Raw genomic sequence first — 20,160 nt, 5'->3', positions numbered from 1 at the left:
GGCAGAGCTCACTGCGAGTCTTGTCTCCATCCCAAGCTTGCTGTGTGACCACCAGCCAGCCCTGATGGTTTTCTGCCTCATTCCCTCTCTGTTAAGCTGGAGACAGAAGCCCTTGGGCACCTGGGGACAACATATTTGTCATTTTACCAACTCCGCGGTAGGCTGCTGCAGTTGCACGGAGCCTGTGGGCTGCTCCTGCTGAACATTGATCCTCAGCTGCCGCCTGCTGAGCACTGAGACCTACAGCAGGGAGCAGTGCCTGTGTTCAGTGCTGCAGCTGAACCTACAGCCACCGCTGGGAACCAAAGCCACTGCCAGTAACTGGGAGAAATGCCAAACACTTTGCTGCTGGGTTTGCAGATGAAGATCTGCCCATGTTTTCGGGTACCCAGGTAGGAATGGAGGTGCTCACTTCACAGCCACTGCCCAAATCTGTGGATGTGGCTGAGAACTTACCAGGCTGAGAAAAACAATATGTAGTAGCAGGTTAACAGCTTACAGAAATCCTTTACGTGAGGTTATAGAAACGAAGTGCTGATGTATTGTCTAAATGTAGAAAGATGAGCTCAGCAGGAGAATCTGAAATCATACAGGTGCCACTGCAGCATCAGCTGCAGGAAGTAAGTTCCTCTTTTTCCTTTCCTTTCCTTTCCTTTCCTTTCCTTTCCTTTCCTTTCCTTTCCTTTCCTTTCCTTTCCTTTCCTTTCCTTTCCTTTCCTTTCCTTTCCTTTCCTTTCCTTTCCTTTCCTTTCCTTTCCTTTCCTTTCCTTTCCTTTCCTTTCCTTTCCTTTCCTTTCCTTTCCTTTCCACCCCTCTCCCTCCCCTCCCCTTCCCTTTCCTTTTCCCCTTCCCCTTCCTCTCTTCTCTTCTCTTCTCTTCTCTTCTCTTCTCTTCTCTTCTCTTCTCTTCTCTTCTCTTCTCTTCTCTTCTCTTCTCTTCTCTTCTCTTCTCTTCTCTTCTCTTTTCTCCTCTTCTCTTCTTTTCTCCTCTTCTCTTCTTTCTTTCCTTTCCTTTCCTTTCCTTTCCTTTCCTTTCCTTTCCTTTCCTTTCCTTTCCTTTCCTTTCCTTTCCTTTCCTTTCCTTTCCTTTCCTTTCCTTTCCTTTCCTTTCCTTTCCTTTCCTTTCCAAGTCCAATACCTACACAATATAAATCAAATTCAGTTCCAGCACAGTGCGCCCATCCCTTAGAAGGGTGCATATTTTTGGCAGCATGATGTTACCACAAATGTGTTGCATGTTCTTTTCCGGCAGACTGTTGTGCAGCTTGCAAAGTATGCCTCTGATGGCCATTCTTCAAACAAAGATGATGTTTGCCTACATAAGCCATGTATTTGTACACTGCCTAGTGAAAAAGGGTCTTGTGGTCATTGATGATGTCAGGAGGGTAGTGTGGTGTGAAAAGAAGAATGCTCCGACTTATTTATGGCTACCAGTATGTTTTAAATTTAAAACAGTGATGGAGAAAAAATAAGGAAAACAGGAGGAAAAAAAAAAAGAGCTTGTATCTGCACCTAGCAAACCTCTAATGCCATCTGCTGAGGAAACTCGGAAAATGAAGTTTTCAGCTGACTATTTATTGCATTGTTCTTGATACTGATATATTTTAAAATTTCTATTATATAAATATCCTGAAAGGATTTTAAGAAGCTCAGGTGAGCAGATGTGGACATAATAAACTGAGTGTATTTTTAAAAGCCCAAACGATGGGACTTTCTTTTCAATGCTACTCCAGACACTAACCCCTTGTAGTTAAGAAACAGTCCTGATATTCAGCTTTAATTTTCTCTTTCTTTGCTCCTAAATTAGGCACCCCCCAAAAAAATCCTAAAATATATTTCCTTCTTTCATTGTAGAAAAAATAGCTTATTTGCAGCATTGTGACTCTTTAAAGACATCCCTTTAGCAGGCAGGAATACAGGGGAAAAAAAAAAAAAACAACACTTTTTCTTAAACAAACTCCTGTACGCCTACAAACCTAAATGCAGCACTGGTCCATAGTGATTGAAAATTGAAACAGAAGAAAAATAGTGAAGCCTCTTTTTGAATATGAACAGGGGCACAATATTAAAAAAAAAAAAAAAAAAAGTTAATTTTGTAGACTTATCTCAAAGTAAACACATCTCTAAGGTAGAGGCTTGTTTTCATTAGAAGATAAAGCATAGAAATACAATGTAAACCAAAAATAATGCAACATTAAGATGAACCTCTGGCTGCAGCAGCCGCCTTTTTAAAACAGGTGAAAGCTTTCGAGTAACAGGAGAAAAGATAAGAAATATCTCAGTGTTTTAGCTACCAAGATGCTAGGCACCCTTTAAAATATTTTCAGCTTAGAGGGATGGAAACAGAGAGTATTTTTACCCAGTTACATTTACAGAAAACAAAATAAACAAGCTGTTTGTGTTGTTTATGCATTTTCTTACTGAAAAGAAAAAAAGCACTTAGAACATTCAGGACCCTTCCCATTTAGATATCTGCAACAAAGGCCAATAGAAGGCATCAACAGTTTGGAAAACAAAGGCTGTCACTCCATCCACTGCAGACTTCCTGACAAATCGGAACCCCAGGGAGATTTTACGTGTCACAAAACCAGGCCACATCACTAACAGCAAAGAAAAGCCAGCCAGTAGGACTAATGAAAACAGTTAAGACAGACTGCCTCAAAAAGACAGGCCTGACGTATTATTACTCTGATGAAAGCAGCACAATGACTTTGAGGATACTTGATGATCTATTTCATTGAATGGATAGAAAAATTTAGTGACATTCGTAACACCTACACAGCAAAAAAAGCAACAAATCATATTGGAATAGTTGATACATGTTGATATGTAGTGATTTTGTTCTCTCTACATGTTTTGTTCTCTCTACAGCTACCTGAAAGGCAGGTGTGGGGAGCTGGGGTCAGCCTCTTCTCGCAGATAACCAGTGATAGGACTAGAGGGAATGGCCTCAAGTTTCACCAGGGGACGTTCAGGTTGGAAATGAGGAGACATTTCTATTCAGAACCAGCAGTCAGGCACTGGGATGGGTTACCCAGGGAGGTGGTGGAGTCACCGTCCCTGGGGGTGTTCAAAGAAAGGTTGGACGTGGTGCTTAGGGACATGGTTCAGTGTGTGGCATTGGTGGTAGGGTGATGGTTGGACAAGCTGATCATGGAGGTCTTTTCCAACTGTAATGATTCTGTGATTCTATGATTTCACACCTAGTTGGACCTTTATTTTACACTGGTCACTAGCTAGGGAGAATGGGCTTCCCACACGTCTGAAGGCAATGCGATTGAGCATACTCAGTAACAAGATAGGTAAATAAAAAACTGCTAATCTAATGTTCTCTGGGATGGACTTTAGCCTGGAAAGCAGGACAAATTGAAATGTTTTTCATCTTTATTTCTGGAAAGTTCATTGAGCAGAGGGGGTCATTTAGCCATAACAATACCTTGTGATTTCCTAGAGTCATTGAGAAGTATAAAACAGTTCCCTAAATCCTTGATGTAAAGCGTAATTCTTAGATGATTGCAGTCATAAGAAAGAACCCAACAAAAACATGTATTAATGCATTACATGCATTAACTAAAATGCATATTCAAATGTAGTTTAAACTACCTGCATAGTTTCTTCCGTATTGCCTAGCAATACACTATTTCCAGAATGTAAATTAGTTGGTTTTTCTCAGTGTGGCAAAGTTGCTCTTGAATACAGTTAACAGAAAACCCCAATGCACAGAGCCAGTGATGACCTGACTGAACACAGAGAAACTGAGGAAATGCATGTTAGTGTTTTGTTGTCTGCAGAACATTCACTTCTTAAAACAACTTATCATCAACATTTGTTTTGAAACTTGCAGGAAAGTAACTCAAATTTGGTATTTTAAACTTGCATTATAAACTCTGATATCTATAGATGACTAACAGAAGATTTTGTTTTGGGGCTTTATTTAAACATGTTTTTACACTATTTTTTACAAATTGACAAATTTACCTAGTCTGTGTGATATGAATGGAAGTTTATTGAGAGGAAAGGCTGTTTAAAACAAACATGGCTCAAACATGTGCTCGCGGCACACAGCTGCCAAGAAGTGGTAATAAATGTATGTTCTCACATGATCTTATTACAAGAGCTGGCTCTCTTCCATTAGTTTTTATTGACCTGAGAAACATGGATTGCATTTCTGAAGGACTAAAACTTCATGTATTAGCACCATAATTTCATTCATCATTTTTTTAAATGCTTTTTTTTTTTTCCTGGTGTTTGAGGACTTTTCATTACAAGGTTCTCATTGCAATTTTATTTTTTTAATCAGATGGAATAAATAGCTGAAATATGCTATATGGAGCAGGCAACGTGATTCTCTGTGTTTAGGTCCCTTGCAACATAGGCGCAAAGTTGCAGCTTTTTGCTTTAAACACAGCTGACATCATCTCTGCATTGTTATGCCTCTTGTATGTGCACAGCATGATCTAGAAAGTGAGTTATAATGGAGACAATCCCAGTGCAAGGTTGATAGAACAGTAAAAGCTGTGCACAGAAGAACAGTATACACTACATACATTAGAGATACATTGCATTTCTATTTGTTTTACTTCTCAACGTGCTCAGATGATTTCCAGGTGATGAGTTCTGTTAGTATAGAACTAAGGAAGGATTTTAACTTTTATTTGAATTCCTCAGGTTAGCTTAGAAGTAAAACTCCTACCAATTTAGAGCCAAAGTTGAAAAAGGAGTCACTACGTATCTGAACTGCCAACACTACATGGTTCTGCTGCTGTATTGTAATGCTGAGGATGAATGACCAGACTGGGATAGCGAGGGGGCAGATGGATAGACACAAATCCTGCTGACTTCACACACAGCCATGGGATGAGGGACCAGTGCTCCTCTGCTGCGAGGTTAAAGACAAAAAAGGACATAAATTGCTTTATTATTGATGACTGAAAGAATTAAGAGTACACTCAGACTATGATAATCTTAAATCTGTAGGTACTATGAAAAACTTTGTGTAAGGCTGTGTAGATTGCAAACTCCCTTGAGGTCAGGAGTATTATTTACTGTATGTTTGCAAGTTTATAACATGCTTTGCATGCATTGCCAGCTGCATTGGCTGTAGGTGCTATTGAAGAATAAAGCTAAAATGTTTGCAATTTCTGATCCAAACCGCATCTGCACCCAGGTTAGAACAGCTTTTTTTCCTGACTTCTTGCACAATCTATTGACAGAGGCATTCCTGGCTGTATTTTTATGAATCAAATGAGTATACTGGGAGCAATAACCCCACTCCTCCATTCTCAACCTGATGCTTGTTTTTGAAAAAGCCTCCCCTCCCAACTCTGGCTTTAATTGCATGAGTGGTCATATGGGACCAGGGACAGACTTTGTGTTTAAATGCTGAGATAAGGAGCAGTTCATCAGGTGGCTGTTCTGTATCTTGGCAGACTCTTAAAATACAGGAGGATGATATATTGCCATACATTGCAGCCCAGAACAATTTCTTTGAAATTGTAATCCTTCATGGGTGCTCAACAGGCTTTGAACTATACATGTAATACTGAAGATGGTCACCTTCAAAGACAAACTTATTTCATTTTAGCTCTGACTTTAACCAGAATCTCAGATAGTTACATTTAATGCACATAGTCACATAGTAGAATAGATACCTCTGTTTGAATCCATCATCCAGATATGTTTATAATCAATGGAGGAAAGTAAGACATCCTGACGACAGGAGTCATCACGGAGTAGCTGTTTTACGTAGCTCAGGTGAACTGTGCTCTAAAAGTCCCTGTCTAAACCAATTGGAAGTTTTTCTGATGGTAATCCCATACAGTATATGAGGTGATAGGAAACCATGCCATAATTCGCTGTGCTTCACCCAGAATATAGAATGTAAGCATACATGTAAATCTTAAGACATTGTGTCTGGTAGTGGAGTAAGCATGGTATATTTAAGCTCACCATCCTACCAATTGGCTATCCAAATTCATATTACAACTCTACTCTGGGAATCTTTCAGCATTTATTTCAAATTATTATGAAAAATTTTTCTGCCTAAGTAGAATTTCTTCATTATATTGCAGCAGTGGTTGCTTTAAAGCAGCGATGGTGCTTTCAAAGCCAGTCTGGCCTACCACTGAGTATCACTTCTGACAAGGTAGCTACTATCCTGAAGGGGGGAAAAATGAAACTGGAAGAAAACAAAACCTGTAATATTATTTGTAGAATACATGAATTTAAAAAAAAAATAAACATACAGCATCTTTATTTATTTTCTAAGAAGAGAAACTGCTCTGACATCTGAGTACTTCAGTCTAGTTCAAAACCATATTATTGTCATTGCCAATTAACAAGAGCTTCAGAGGAAAAGACAAGCAGAATAGGTTCAGGTTATCTGCTGCACAGGAAGCTATCCATTGTCTGTATTTCAGGAAATGTGATAACCTTTTGTTGTCACCCCACCCAAACATCTTCTTTCCAATAGCCTAGTATTCTGGTGCATGTCTCCTGCACAAACCATTTGAGTCACTTCAAAGAACTTTCAACTTTGTGCTGAAGTTTTTCAAGCATGTAGAAAAATATTCCCATTTCTGATGCTCTTGCTGTCCAGCTTAATGCCTCACACATACAAAGCTCACTGAACAAGAACAGAGATGCTAAGACATGCAGGTCTGTGATACTTCATACACTGGGTACAGCCAAATGCCTTTTTGGCAAGTCAGGTTCAACTGGCAGTGAACTGCTGTTAGGAATTCAATGTGGTCTATGCAGTCAGGCCACAAAGCTTCATAAACGCAGAATTATGTCTCAGCCTCTGATTGAAATGATGGGAACTACACACTTTCAATATATCTATATGTCAGTGTCACAGATTTTAAAGCTAATTCTGTGCTATTAAAAGAAAAAAATAGTACTTGTCCTTTGTTGTAAACCTGGCCACAAACATAGTCACCCACCATAATACAGAGTGCTAAAAGAAATATTTTATAAACAAAATACTTTTATTAGACTAGTACACAGATTATTTTAAATCAAGAATTAAAATACAGTTGGTATTACACTTTTGTTACAGTTCATTTAACTAAAGTCAAAGTTACTGAAGATCAACCTCGGTAGATAAAATTTATCTGAAAAAAAGGTGTTTAAAAATATAGATGGAATTTCTTTTTCTCTTTTTTATTTAGTGTGTTTTGGCAATATAATTTAAACTAGATAAATTATCTAATACAGCATATCACTAAGCAAAACCAGAACTTAACTGGAACTGAATACAGACTGTTTTATTGATCTATTTCTGCTTCTGATCTGAAAATGATCCTATTATTAATTTTTCCATTTCCATAAGTAAAATTATCTTCTCTTGGTTTTCTCTAATACCTCCATCCAAGAAAACCATCTTGTGCATTTAGAGTTATTCCAACTATGTAGTCCAGTTTTTTTGGTAATTACTTCTAAGAAGGCTCCCAGTGGAGAAGTCTCTCACATTGTGTCTTCTTGTTTTATAGCAGCACCATAATAATATCGCCCTGACTGGAAACCAGTAGTCACATCCAGCCTGGTAGAGTTCTCAGCAATGGAAAAAAGTGTACTTAGGTGTGGCCTTTGCAGACCACACTATCACCTGAGCATTCAGCTACAGCATTTTTTTTCATAGATTGTAGATATAAGGAAATAACTGGCCAAGTGCAAAACAAGGAACAGACTCTTCTAAAACGAGAGACCTTTCATACAATGAGCGGGCTCATTCATAGAAGCATCCTAGAATGATGCAATGGCAAGAGAATATAAACCTCAACTTACATTAGAAAATGGTAACCTGGTATGTACATCCTTCAAGTCCATAGACAGAATTGTGAATTATTAATATTTATTTTAAATCACAGCTGTGTCAGAAACATCATTCTGACCCCAGTTCTATTAGCCTGATGCTGTGCAAACAATGGAGTTATACTGTCAGTACTTTCGGATGCTGTTGTAAACAAAGTTATTGCTTTTGTATCAGACAGTATGGTTATAACAGATGGCTTCATCTAAGTTATCTTTTCGGGGATCCATCTAACCTTTTGGATACATTTCTACTTTTAATTAATATTCCTGACAGGATTCAAGATCTTCATTATTTTTTCTCCTCTCAATTTTAAGTTACAAGGAATCTTATCAGCAATGTTTTGCTCATCAGCTGAACAACAGTGACTGTTTTCATACTCTCCCAAAGAGAAAATAAAATCTTAACTTAGGCCTCTTCCTTCAGTATCAAAGGTGTGTCCAGTCAGTCCTGCTGTCTCATACTACATCTGGCCACTCACCCTGTCACTGTAATTGGATCACTTGTGGGTCATGCCCATTTCCTCATAGGTACGGGTGGAGCCTGCCTCTGTTCTCCTCAATGATCCTAGTGTCTCAAAGGTCTTGGCTCAACAACATGAAGGACATGGATGGCTCTACCCTTTTTAAGGATTAATTTGATGACAGGGTTTCAAACTTGTATGAATACTTCCATCTACTTGGATGTAGGAGAAATGTTATGATGGAGCCCTTTGCCAAGTAATTTAACCCAGATTAATAATACCCTCCTCTAAACTGAATCTGTCACTCTTTGTGAAGCTTTCTTAGTTACATCAATTTAAATTCATGTAAAGTTGTTTATTGTTCTTGTATACATGACTCCTTCCACTTACCCTTTTTCTGGTAGGGTTCGGTACTCTTTGCTGACCTTTCTTTATAGCCAACGTGCCAGGCTATCTTCTGCCAGCTCCTCAATATTCCTGTTCTTGAAAGATTTGTCATAGCTTTATTCTACAATATGAAGTTTGATTACTCACATGTCATCAGATATTCAGCCCTATTTATATATAGCAAATAGGTTTTGAAAAAGGCAGGTTTTCCAAGTGTGTACATTTCCATTTAATACATGTGTATTTGAGGAAAATTTTCTCATCTGTTTTGTAGTATAAATAAGAAGTACAACAAAATTAAGTTATTAAGGTAATAATCTGGGAAAGAGAAATGTCAGTGTTTTACAGGGTCATCTCTAAAACATATAGTTTTAGATGTTCCACTAGATGCACCTAGTGGAACAAATAGCACATACACTTTATGAAACTGTATACCTTACTGTCATACGTATCATTTTCCAAGATCCTGGAAGAGAGTTATGAAAATCATTTACAAACAGCTAAGTCATACTTCCTCCAGAGTAAATCACATGACATACATGTAGAAACTGGATTAAGGAGGGATTGTATAGCAGTGCTTGCTATTAAAACAGACAAAAAAAAAAAAATCACTGATCCTGCAGTTGACTCTGAGCAGTCATCTACCCGAGCAAGACCAAGAACAGTTTCTCCAAGGAGTCTGATAGAAATTAACTAATAAAATCAGACAGCACAACAATATGAACTGTTAAAGAGCTTGACAGTACAGTAAGATCATTGAAAATATCCGTTATACCAATTACATTCTAACAAAAACTTGTCTTATGATCTGAATTACACATATACTGCCTATTTGTATAAGCACCATGATAATATGAAGTAAAAACCGTATCCATGAAGTCCCTCTGATAAATGGTCCCCTTTACAAATACAAGTTTTATGTACATTTAAATATTTTTGGCAAGAGGTACTGATTCTGTAAATGAAAAGTCACTGCAAATTCTGAAAAAAATGCTAAAACTTGAAAACTTAAACTTGAAAAGGGATCAGAGGTGATTGTTTCCTAGTAATCTGCTACATAATAAATTCTGTCAATAAATTCTGGTTTTAGAAATAGCAAAGGTCACTTCAGTTTCTGAAATAAGCTGCAGATCAATTGAGAACTTTTACTAGCTTGTACAACACTCTCGCTTTTATGTTTTCCACACTGCAAGCAAGGCTTGAACCAAAGTTTCTGCTGAACTTACAAGTCAGCAAGGCATGTGAAAGGTCACAACATCCAAATTTTCTTGTCCAGTATGAAAACAACGGACTAGGAACTTTGGTCAGAGACAAGTATGTTTTAGCCCATCTGCCAAAATAATTTTCAGATACAGGCAGTTATCTTAAATTAACTGCACTTGCATCCTTTATATTAATCTAATACTCTTGTTTCTATCCTGTTTCACTGACAGCTGTGCTCTTACTCGCCCACCTGCTGTATAAGAAAGCATAACATACATGAGTTTAAAATCCTAGGGTCAAATTTTTAACATGAGGATGGGTCAACAGCTCAGTGTTTCTCCGACCACATGCCAGAGCTGTCAGTGTGCCTCACTACTACTAACCGTATGGTCATTTCCTAACTTGGCATTAATTTTGTGCTCCATCTTCTGTAAAACCGTCGGAAGGTCGAGAACAGAAGAAATGACGTAGTGAGGTACCGGGGAGCTATCTGCGGGGGTTGCCATCGTTTTGTTTAGCCAGACAGTCGCCTTCAGGCCAGCGTTGAGGCCTCCTTGAATATCTGTGTCGAGAGAGTCACCAACCATGACGCACTCCGCGGGCTGCACCCCCAGGAGGTCGCAACAGTAATGAAATATGGACGGCGCCGGCTTCTCCTCCTTCTGCTCTCCTCCCACGACGATGGCATCGAAGTAGGGCTGGCAGGCACAGGCTTCAATCTTCTCCCTCTGCGTCTGCCGGTCCCCGTTGGTCAGGAGGAGCAGGCGGACGGCCTTGCGCAGCTCGGTCAGCATGCCTCGCGTCTCCTCGGCCAGGGTGAGGTGCCGGAGCCGGGTGGTTTTCCACAAGAAGTAGCACTCGGCGGCCAGGCTGCGGTTCGCCTCCCCCCCGATGGTTTCCTGGATCGCCTCCTCCCAGTGCGAGATCCGCAGCTCGGTGATGCACGTCCTGGCGGGGTCGTGGCACTCCTTCAGCAGCTTCGCCTGCACCTTCTCGCAGATGTCGCGGGCCTGGCCCTCCCCGCAGCGGTGCCGGCACCGCAGCGCCTTCACCACCTGCAACCGACAGCAGGACACCGTGGCGCCGCCGTCCCCCCCCCCCGACTCGGCCCGACCCGGCCCGCTACGCGCCGGGGGCGGCCCGGGAGGGAAGGGAAGGGGAAGAGAGGGCGCGGGGAGCCCCGTCCTGTCCGGCCGGCAAGGGCCGAGGCCGCAGGGCTCGGGGCCGGACATTACCTCCTCGATGGCGCGGCGCCCGGCCGCCGCCGTGTCGACCAGCGTGTTGTCCAGGTCGAAGAACACCGCCTTCACGCCGGGCGCGCCCATGGCACCGCCGCGGGGTAGCGCCCAGCCGCTGCCGCTCGCCCAGCACAGACACAGAGCTGCCGGCAAGGCCACCCCTTCCCTCCCCTTCCTTTCTTTTCCCTTCCCTCCCCTTCCCTTCCTCTCCCTTCCCCGCCCCTCGCCGGCGCAGGGCGGAGCCGCATGAGGGGCGCGGAGCGGCCGATCCGACCCGTCCCTCACAGCAGTCACAAGGCCCGGGTCGCCTTTTTTCCCCTGTTAAGAAATGTTGGCGTTTGTGAAAAGCGACCTGCAGGGAGGAGGAAGAGGTGCAACAGGCAAGAGATGCCCTCAGGTCGGCTGGCAGCACAGCACCTCTCTGGAGAGACAGCGTCCTTCTGTAGAGACACCTGCTGGCAAAGACAGCCACAGTCCCTTCCACAGCATCACAATTTATTCGAGATAAAGCCAAAGCCAGTGATTTCAGTATAAATACTTTGGTATTTGGGGTATAATATTAGAGTATTTGAAATTCCAAAGCTCAATATTTTCTAGAACAAATGAATCCCAAAAGGCACGAAAGAACAAATTTTACAGTTGCATGCACTGACCGCCGTTTCAGAACAGGTCCTTTACCACAGGGTGAAGTTTAACAGTAGGCTTGATCAGTCAGGTAATACTCTATTGTTCTCTGATAAATGTCTGGATAAACAGAGTTTATCTTTTCAGCCAGCAAGTTTTTCTGCTAATACTGCTGATACCAATTAGACGTTAACAATTCACAAAGCTGGAGGAAACTTCGTATCTTACCAGAGAAACTGGAAGTTCACTCCAAGTCACTTGAACTTTGGAAAACTGCACCTTAGTCAGCAACCTGCTTGTCAAGCGAAAGATGCTGGGTCACACAACACGAGGCCAAAAACCAAAACAAACGAACAAAAATCCCAGACCGATCAAACAAAAGAGCATGCCAAAGAGCTTGGCAATTAGAACTATAGAAAGCAATATTTAAAGAGATGGATTCTGAAAAGAAATAGACATCGCTGAGGATCCTGTAGTTAAAGAAATTGAAGGAATTTTAATAAAATTTAAGAGGCAAAACCTACAGAATGATTGTTGTCCTATAATGGGTTTCTTACCCAAGGTGAGTGTTTAGAGATGACATGTTTAAAGTCTTGGATGTTCAGGAAGTCCGAAGAGGTGGCATATCATGCTTTGTAGGGAATATGAGCATGTTGACAGGCTAGTCAGAGAGGGAGAAGGGCTACTAAAAAATATTTGTGTGTATTTGGGAAAAGCTTGGTGTGTGCATCACTGCACCTCGCTGTCCACAAGTTGAATGATGGTGTGCAATGCATTTTAATTTACCCTGAATGCTGTGGATGGGAGAGTGTAAATGTACTAATCAACACAGAAAAAGCAGTAACTGAATTCATGCTTGTAGTTAAGTAGTATCTGCAAGAGGGAGTATGTGATGCTTCTGGGAATAGAATATTATTTCGTGCAAGTTTCACCTAATGTGTAGTTAATCTGGCAGTGACTTTAGCCACTGTATTCATAGACAATGTAGAAGAGGATGGGAATCAAGTCACAGAGTTCAAGGACTGGCTAAATCAGAGTTGTTCCAAACTTCATGGGATACCAAAAGCCTGCCTATGGTTTTACTAACTCAAAATACAGTTGTTACTGTCAACACAAAACAAAAAAAAGACTAGGTTGTTTTGAAACAATACTAGAAACACAAAAAATCAGACCTTTTTTCATTATGCAGAGGAGTGAGACTAAGAATTCTAAGTCAGATCAAAAGGAGTATTTAATCTGAGTTAAATCAATAGGTTATTCATCACCGCAGCAACGCACAAAACAAAAGTAGAATTACAAATGCAACACAGCACCATTGCAGTCATAAATGAAGAGGCACCTAGCTGTAACATCTCTTTTAGGAACTTGAAATATTGAGGCAGTTTCTCTTTAAGCAATTTTTTTCCTCATCAGAGACAGCCTGAACAGCTGCAGAGCCCCAGGCTACATTGATTTACTTTCCTCCCCAAGATGTTTTAGAGTTTCTGATTTTTAACTGTTGTCATGAAAAAGCCCCTTCTATAAAAAATGACATAAACCTCTAGCAACATTTTTTTTTTTATTATAATTAAATGATATCTTAGAAACCAAGCAGTATTCAGTAAACTCGCTTTACCCAATAAAATTCTACCTCTTACTTGTGAAGTCTTTGCTTTCCAGGAATCTGAAATCAGGTAGATTTGTATATTGTTGAGTTTAGCTGGGTAGACACTGTCAGTGAAATGACTGCCAAGTTTTAAATACTGTGCTTTAATTTTCCACCTGACTTAGTATAATCTCCTCCTGAATTCGCTTTTGTTTTAGAGGTACAAGAAGGTACCTTGAAGAAATCTATTTAAGGAAAAGCTGATTCAAATATTAAAGTTTGTCTTTTCTGGATGCTCTATTGGACTAAGCTGAAACGGTAAATTTAAGTACAAAATAGACACAGAAAAGATAATTACATACTGGATTCAGCTCTTGAATTTGGCAAAAATAAATATTTTATATTGTCTTGAAATTAAAGGTTGAAAGGTCAGCCAGAAATTTGTAATCATATAAGGCAATTAATTTATATTCTTTAGTCTTTTGATTTTTAAAACAGATTCAGAAGCTGAATGATACTTGCAAATTAAAAAATGGCTAAGTGGCATATCATTGTGGGAGTACGTGCAATAACGGATCAGTTGAGGGGTAGCTAAACAGGATTCAAACCAGAAAACTTTTCTAACCAAGCATAACATGAAGACAAGATGTGTTTGATTCTTTAATTAAGTAGAGACCATAACAATAGTCACATTTCAAGATATATAGTAAGTGATTTTGAATATTTGACAAGAGGCTACATACTTATCAAAACAGTGTCAAATCATCTCACTTTATATTACATATAACATTATCATGTTAGTTATGAAGGGAATTATATTAGCTATGGGAGCTGACATATATTTTGATGGGACTCTTAAACTCAGTAAGTCCTTATTCTGGAAATGTTATTGGAATTCGGTATTATCTGTCATTAGTTATTAATTTTTGGAAGAACACAGAAAAGAGAACGGTGAAGTGCCTCTGATGCTGTGCTATAGCATCAGAGTATATACCACAGAAATTCCATTCTGGAAGAGAACTGTTCTCCTCAGCGTATGTTTTAGTGTATTCTTTAGCATTTATTGAATACAGATTCATTTTTGACTCCACAAATTTGACTTTGTTTGTTTTTAATTTTCAAAGAGCGGAAGAGGTTTTGCATAACATAGCAGCCCTTTTAATTCCACCCTTGTTGAAAAAAATGTACTTTTTCGTCATTATTGTGTTCCAGTTGTGAAACTAATCTTGTGAAATTAGCTTTATGATATTGGCCACCATAGCTGTATTTACGCTAACAAACTAAGCAACACCATACAACTTTCCCAGGCACTAGATTGTGATTGTCTCTATGGTTGGCATTAATGCTATAATGGCTCCTGACGTGATTTTTATTTCCCAAATAATTTCCAGATTGGGCTGAGGCCATTTACTAGAGGGAGTTCATACACAGCCTAATTTGAGGACAAAGAGAATACAATTAAATGGCATGTGGCCAGGACAGCCATTTTCAAGGCCTGTAAGTGGTTCCAGGCACTGATCATTTACTGGCATAGCATAGCCAGTGGGATGGTTTACATGCTTGGAAGTAGAATATGCATGTGTTGGCAGGATGAGAGTCTTAACATTTAAGAACTGCAAAGGGTTGTGATTCTCAGTAAGTGTTATATTTGAATAAGAGACTGTAAAAGATGAAACATATTCACTTTGTGTATTCCCATTTGAGGTATGGAAAAAGGTTCCAAATGGCATTTAAAACATTCACCTTACTATGGCAGAATTTAATGTTTTTCTTTAATTCTATCCATTAGATAACTTGTAAAAAAAAAAAAAAGTACTACTTTCATTTGATAAACAAAACAGTGTTAGGCATGCTGATTTCACTTACCTCTTACTAAATTAGTTTTACAGAGTTTACAAAGAAGAGTGATGAAAAACAAGCTGAATTTCTGGGAGTCTTTCTGTTTAAGAAGATGTACTGTGTTTCAGAGAGTCCTCTGTTCCAGTGAGTGAGCTGTGGATCCCGGGAAATGTGTACCTTCTCAGAAAAGACAAAGGTAATCTTTGTGCTTTCAAAATGGTTTAACAGTTGGTCAAAGAGGTTGTATGCTCAAGTCTTCATTGGAAACTAATATGCCTTAAAAGATTCAATAAGATATATTTCTTTACTAGAAGTTTCCAGATATAGAATTGAAGCACTTAAACCATGGATGATATATATTTTTTCCTGTCAATTCACTGTGTGTGGAAAACTCATGATCAAAGTAGGACTGCCTGAAAATGGTGCTGGAATTGTACAATGTCCTTGCATGCTTACTTGCAGAACTCACAGGCGGGTTGTTCAACTTCAGACAGCTGTTTGCCTTGCTGTATTTGTATGAACACTATTTGTATGAACACTGCTGTATTTTGTATGAACACTGTGATTAGCAAATGAGGCAATAAGACCACTCATTAGAGCTTTTTCTATCAGAAATATCTATTTCAGCATGCATTATCTGTGTGCAATCCTATACTTTCAGACACACCTTATTAGTTCCTCATAGGCTGGTTTGGGTTGGAAGGGACCTTAAAGATAACCTGGTTCCACCCACTGCCATGGGCAGGGACACCTCCCACCAGACCAGGTTGCCCAAAGCCCCATCCAGCCTGGACTTGAGCACTTCCAGGGATGGGGCATCCACAGCTTCTCTGGGCAACCTGTGCCAGTGCCGTACCACCCTCATAGTGAACAATTTCTTCCTAATATGTGATCTAAATCTCCCCTCTTTCAGCTTAGAACTGTTGCTGCTTATGACTAATATCATCAATTGTTTGTCCTTTTATGTGCAAGATGATTTTACTTTGAAATTTAATGTTTTGAATTCTCTGATGTTTTTCTCTGCATCCCCACTGCTAGCTGAATGTGTTCACTTTTGGTCATGTCTGTGCTCTGGAAGAGAAGGGTATGCTTCCAAGATGCAGGTGGATGCCCAAGCCATTTCCTCGTTCTGAGGATAAGACCTGAAACTTCTTTCTCCACTCCACAAGTGTCTGGTTTCTGCTGGGAGGAGACCTTGCAGGAGGTGGGATATAGATATAGATCTAGAATCTGATCTTGCAGATTTCTTTCTTTTCCCTTCTTTACTTTTCAGAAATACATTATTATTATTATTATTATTATTATTATTTTAATTGTAGTGACAGACTTACTGTGAAGTGCCTTAGTGTTCTTTGATGTCCATAGCATATTTTAGGTTTAAAGAAGAGTTTAACTATGAGGCATGAGAAATAGCTCTGACATTGAAGAAAGTTATTTGTTGATTGAAAGCAAAACAGGACTGTGAGGTCAGAGCAGGCTGAGTGGACTGACATAACATTCAGCACTGTTAGATACAATCCATGCTGGAAGGAAAAATACTTAAGTGACTTTTTTTTTTTTTTAATCTTTTCTAAGTTCAGTATGTGCAGTTTGGCATCGTCTCTAGAAGGTGGAAGACCACCTTTGTTAAATCAACACTTGTCAACACAGGAGGAATGTGATGAAGCAACATGTAAAAAGGTATGCTGATTTTTTTTTCTTTCTTAATTAGCAGTAAAGCTTCATTTGGAATGATTTGTACTTACTGGTCAACTCATTAAAAAACTTCCTTGGGTGCAGAAGGGTAGGGGAGGGTAATAAAGGTGGTTAAGGATGGAGGAAAAATTTACACAGAGAGCTTGCAGTAAAATGGGATGCAATAAAATCATATGACACAGTCAAATAACATCTAACCAAAAGGATAGCAACGGAGCTGAGAATTTGAAATGTATAAAACGGAATACACTTTGTTACAGGGCCTAAGTACAGTTTGGAATTCATTTCTTTGGCAAGTTGCTCAAGACCACTGCAGCACTGAAGGAGAGGGGGGTGCTGCTATGAACACCAAGAATGGTTGGAGCTGTTACCGGCATGGGCGTGCTTGGCAGGGGATACGAACGTGTCGCCGGGCTAGTCAGAGAAGGAGAAGGGCTACCAAAACCCATTTGTATTTGGGAAAAGCTGTATTTGTATTTGGGCGTGTCGCTGCGCTTTCGCTTTCACTTCCAGCCGGGGGCCGGCGATGCTGGAGGAAAAGAAACTGGGCGGTGCAAAGCGCGCCGGGCCGGGCCAAGCGGGCCGCACTCCGGGCTGCGCAGCGGAGCCGAGCGGGTCGGAGCCCAGGTAATGGCGGCTGGGCCCGGGGGGCTGCGGCCTGCAGGGGCCCGGCCCAAGGGGGTCGTGCTCAGTGCCGCGGGGCCCGGGTTGTGTGGTGTTTTTATATATTTATTTATTTATTTTTAATCCCCGTTTAAATGATGTGCTTCTTGACTTATTCTTTACTGTCCTTCTGTAATTTTTTTTTCTCCGCTCGTTTTTCTCTCACTGCCTATTTTAGCTATTGTCATTGCCATGGATTTATCTGTTGTATGTATCACCGAGCTTGACAGTCTTCACGTTTTGAAAGCAGATGTTAAAATGTCTCTCAGTTCCACTCTGAAGGAATCGGTTTTAGTTCTGTCTGGAGAAATGGTTACTGATTTTTCTCAGAATTCAGTGAATGATTCAACCTTTTCTTGCCAAGAAATCTGTTAAGAAATCTTTCATAATCATTGTATTCGCTGCTCTGCTTTCTAAACCTGTTGTTTCAGTAAGTCTTCAAAACAGTAGCAAGTCAACCACTTGAATTAGAACCTAGAAATTATTTTCTATGAACTTTATCCTATTGGCAACATTTTATATTCTATATCACAGTAGTTGTCTGACAGAATTGAGGTTATCGCTGTACTAACGCGTGGAGACTTAGAGATGTCCTTCAATATTTACAGGGCCTTCGTACTCAGATACTGTGTCAAGATGGAACGAGAGTGTATGGGCAAGATCAACAGTTACTGTCAAAAGAATAAATTACAGCTTGATTATGTGACTGTGGACAGGACAGGCCCATCTCATGATCCTGAGTAAGTTCACTATGCGTGTCAATAACCATCAGGATACTTGACATAAATTGGGCAAAGACTGTAGTCATAGAAGTTGATTGGTTGAAAGTGTATGTGTGGTAGAGAGCTGTTTGAAAACACAGATGGGTGGGTGGGTACAGAGGATGTCATGTGATGCACAGGTTTTAAAGAGAGAGCTTTTTTCAGGGTTAATGGCTGTTCATTGAGAGCAATAGCAATGCACGTTACTGGTAACTGCATCGTATTTATGCTATGCATTTGTCACAGAATAATACTTCAGAAGGTGGGTGGATTGCAGCAAGTAGTTTATGGCACGCGAATTTAAGTGCTTTATTTTTTTATTTAGTTTTACAAAGTACAGAAATTATTTGTGATTTACATTCTTAATTTCTAAACAGAAAGTTTGTGTGTATATTAATTGTTTGGGTACCAAGGTTCTTTCCCTTAAACAGTTTTGCTTTTATTTTTAGGGACAGTTACAAGTGATCAAATGTGTGTTGTTTTTTTAACACAAATATGGTGTTTTGCTGTTTTTTCTCTTACCAGAGATCATAGATACCCACCATCTGTGATGTTTCCTTCTGTTTCTTTGCTAGTTTGCGTGAAGACAAGTATTGTGTTAATAATCATAGAATCATAGAATGGTTTGGGTTGGAAGCGACTTTAAAGATCATCTAATTCCAATGCCCCTGCCATGGGCAGGAATACCCTCCACTAGACCAGGTTGCTCAAACCAGTATGTTTCTTTAAGTTACTGTCTCCATGTTGCCAGAAAGCACTCTCTGTGCTGATTTCTTTTTAGACCTGACCATAATCCCAGAGTAAATTATTAAGTATTATCTGGGTCTCCAATTTTGATCAATTATTCTTTTTTTTTTTTTTTTCATGCAGCTCATGAAAGTAACCCTTATCACAGTGCTCACACAGCTACATGTTCATACTTCAAAAGGGATGGCATGGGACTAATAGAATTTGCGTACATTTCAAATTTACTCATTTATTCAATTTTTTGCACTTTTCCATTTTTCTGTTATGTTCAAAAAATATAATTCAGCCAACTGTCTTGTATCTGTAGGTGGCGTGTGCTGTGATAGTGTTATTTAGGAAAATCCTGGATGACTTGGGCTGTTCTGAGGAGCAAAGTACACAGTGTTGGGCCACAATCACGAGTGCTGTATACCCCTTTGGGTGCTCTTGTGGTGCTCTTTCAGAAAGAATTTCTTTTATGCTTTTTTTTTTTTCTTTTTTGTATGCTGTTTTCTATATGTAAAGCATGCAGCAAACTGGTGTGCCTTGTCCTACTCTTTACCTCCTGAAAATCTCTTGTTAAGGCTTGTGTATGCAATGATTGCAGGCAATGTTTTGCATCACAGTCTGTTTTCCACCTAAACATTTCATGTATTAATTTATTTCTGGATGAGATACAATCTGGCTGAAAACAACCATTCGCTATTAACTCACTGTGTTGTGGTGGTCTGACCCCAGCTGGCAGCTAAGCCCCCAGCCAGCCGCTCACTCACTCATCCTGCTGTATAACAGAGGGAATCAGAAGGACAAAAGTGAGAAAAACTTGAGATATAGAAAATTTAGTGAGGCAAAGCTGTGTGTGCAAGCAAAGCAAAATTCTGTCACTGTTTCCCATCAGGAGGCAGACGTTTAGCCATTTCCAGGAAAGCAGGGCTTCATCATGCTTAATGGTTACTTGAGAGGACAGATGTCATAATCCCAAATGCCCTGCTTCCTCCTACTTTCCCCCAGCTTTTATTGCTGAACCACATGGGATGGGATGGGATATTCCTTTGGTTAGTAGGGGTCAGCTGTCCTGGCTGTGTCCCCTCCCAACTTCTTGTGCACCCCAGCCTCCTCGCTGGTAGGGCAGCGTGAGAAACAGAAAAGGCTTTGCCTTTTTTG

The 20,160-nt window shown here is 40.1% G+C and overlaps 2 protein-coding genes across 2 annotated transcripts in view; one reads left to right on the top strand and one right to left on the bottom strand.

Moving 5' to 3' along the window:
* Nucleotides 1-6,210: 6,210 nt before the first annotated feature.
* NANP (N-acetylneuraminic acid phosphatase) lies at nt 6,211-11,278 on the bottom strand. The gene is made up of 2 exons (XM_035563308.2): nt 11,101-11,278; nt 6,211-10,920 (listed from the first exon to the last, which is right to left on the bottom strand). The coding sequence occupies exons 1-2, from the start codon at nt 11,188-11,190 to the stop codon at nt 10,225-10,227; spliced, it is 786 nt and encodes a 261-aa protein (XP_035419201.1). The 5' UTR covers nt 11,191-11,278; the 3' UTR covers nt 6,211-10,224.
* A 6,083-nt stretch (nt 11,279-17,361) lies between these two features.
* EIF2AK2 (eukaryotic translation initiation factor 2 alpha kinase 2) overlaps nt 17,362-20,160 on the top strand; it is a 23,730-nt gene continuing 20,931 nt past the window's right edge. Inside the window, exons 1-2 of the mRNA XM_035563316.2 lie at nt 17,362-17,473; nt 18,118-18,249. Of these exons, the coding sequence (XP_035419209.2) occupies nt 17,373-17,473; nt 18,118-18,249 (233 nt within the window). The 5' untranslated portion in view covers nt 17,362-17,372. The remainder of the gene's footprint in view (nt 17,474-18,117; nt 18,250-20,160) is intronic.

This window comes from Cygnus atratus, chromosome 3 (genome assembly GCF_013377495.2).
Source record: "Cygnus atratus isolate AKBS03 ecotype Queensland, Australia chromosome 3, CAtr_DNAZoo_HiC_assembly, whole genome shotgun sequence".
Classification (NCBI taxonomy): Eukaryota; Metazoa; Chordata; class Aves; order Anseriformes; family Anatidae; genus Cygnus; species Cygnus atratus.
The sequence above is the reverse complement of the archived record's forward strand: the minus strand, read 5'-3'. Positions and strand labels throughout refer to the sequence as shown.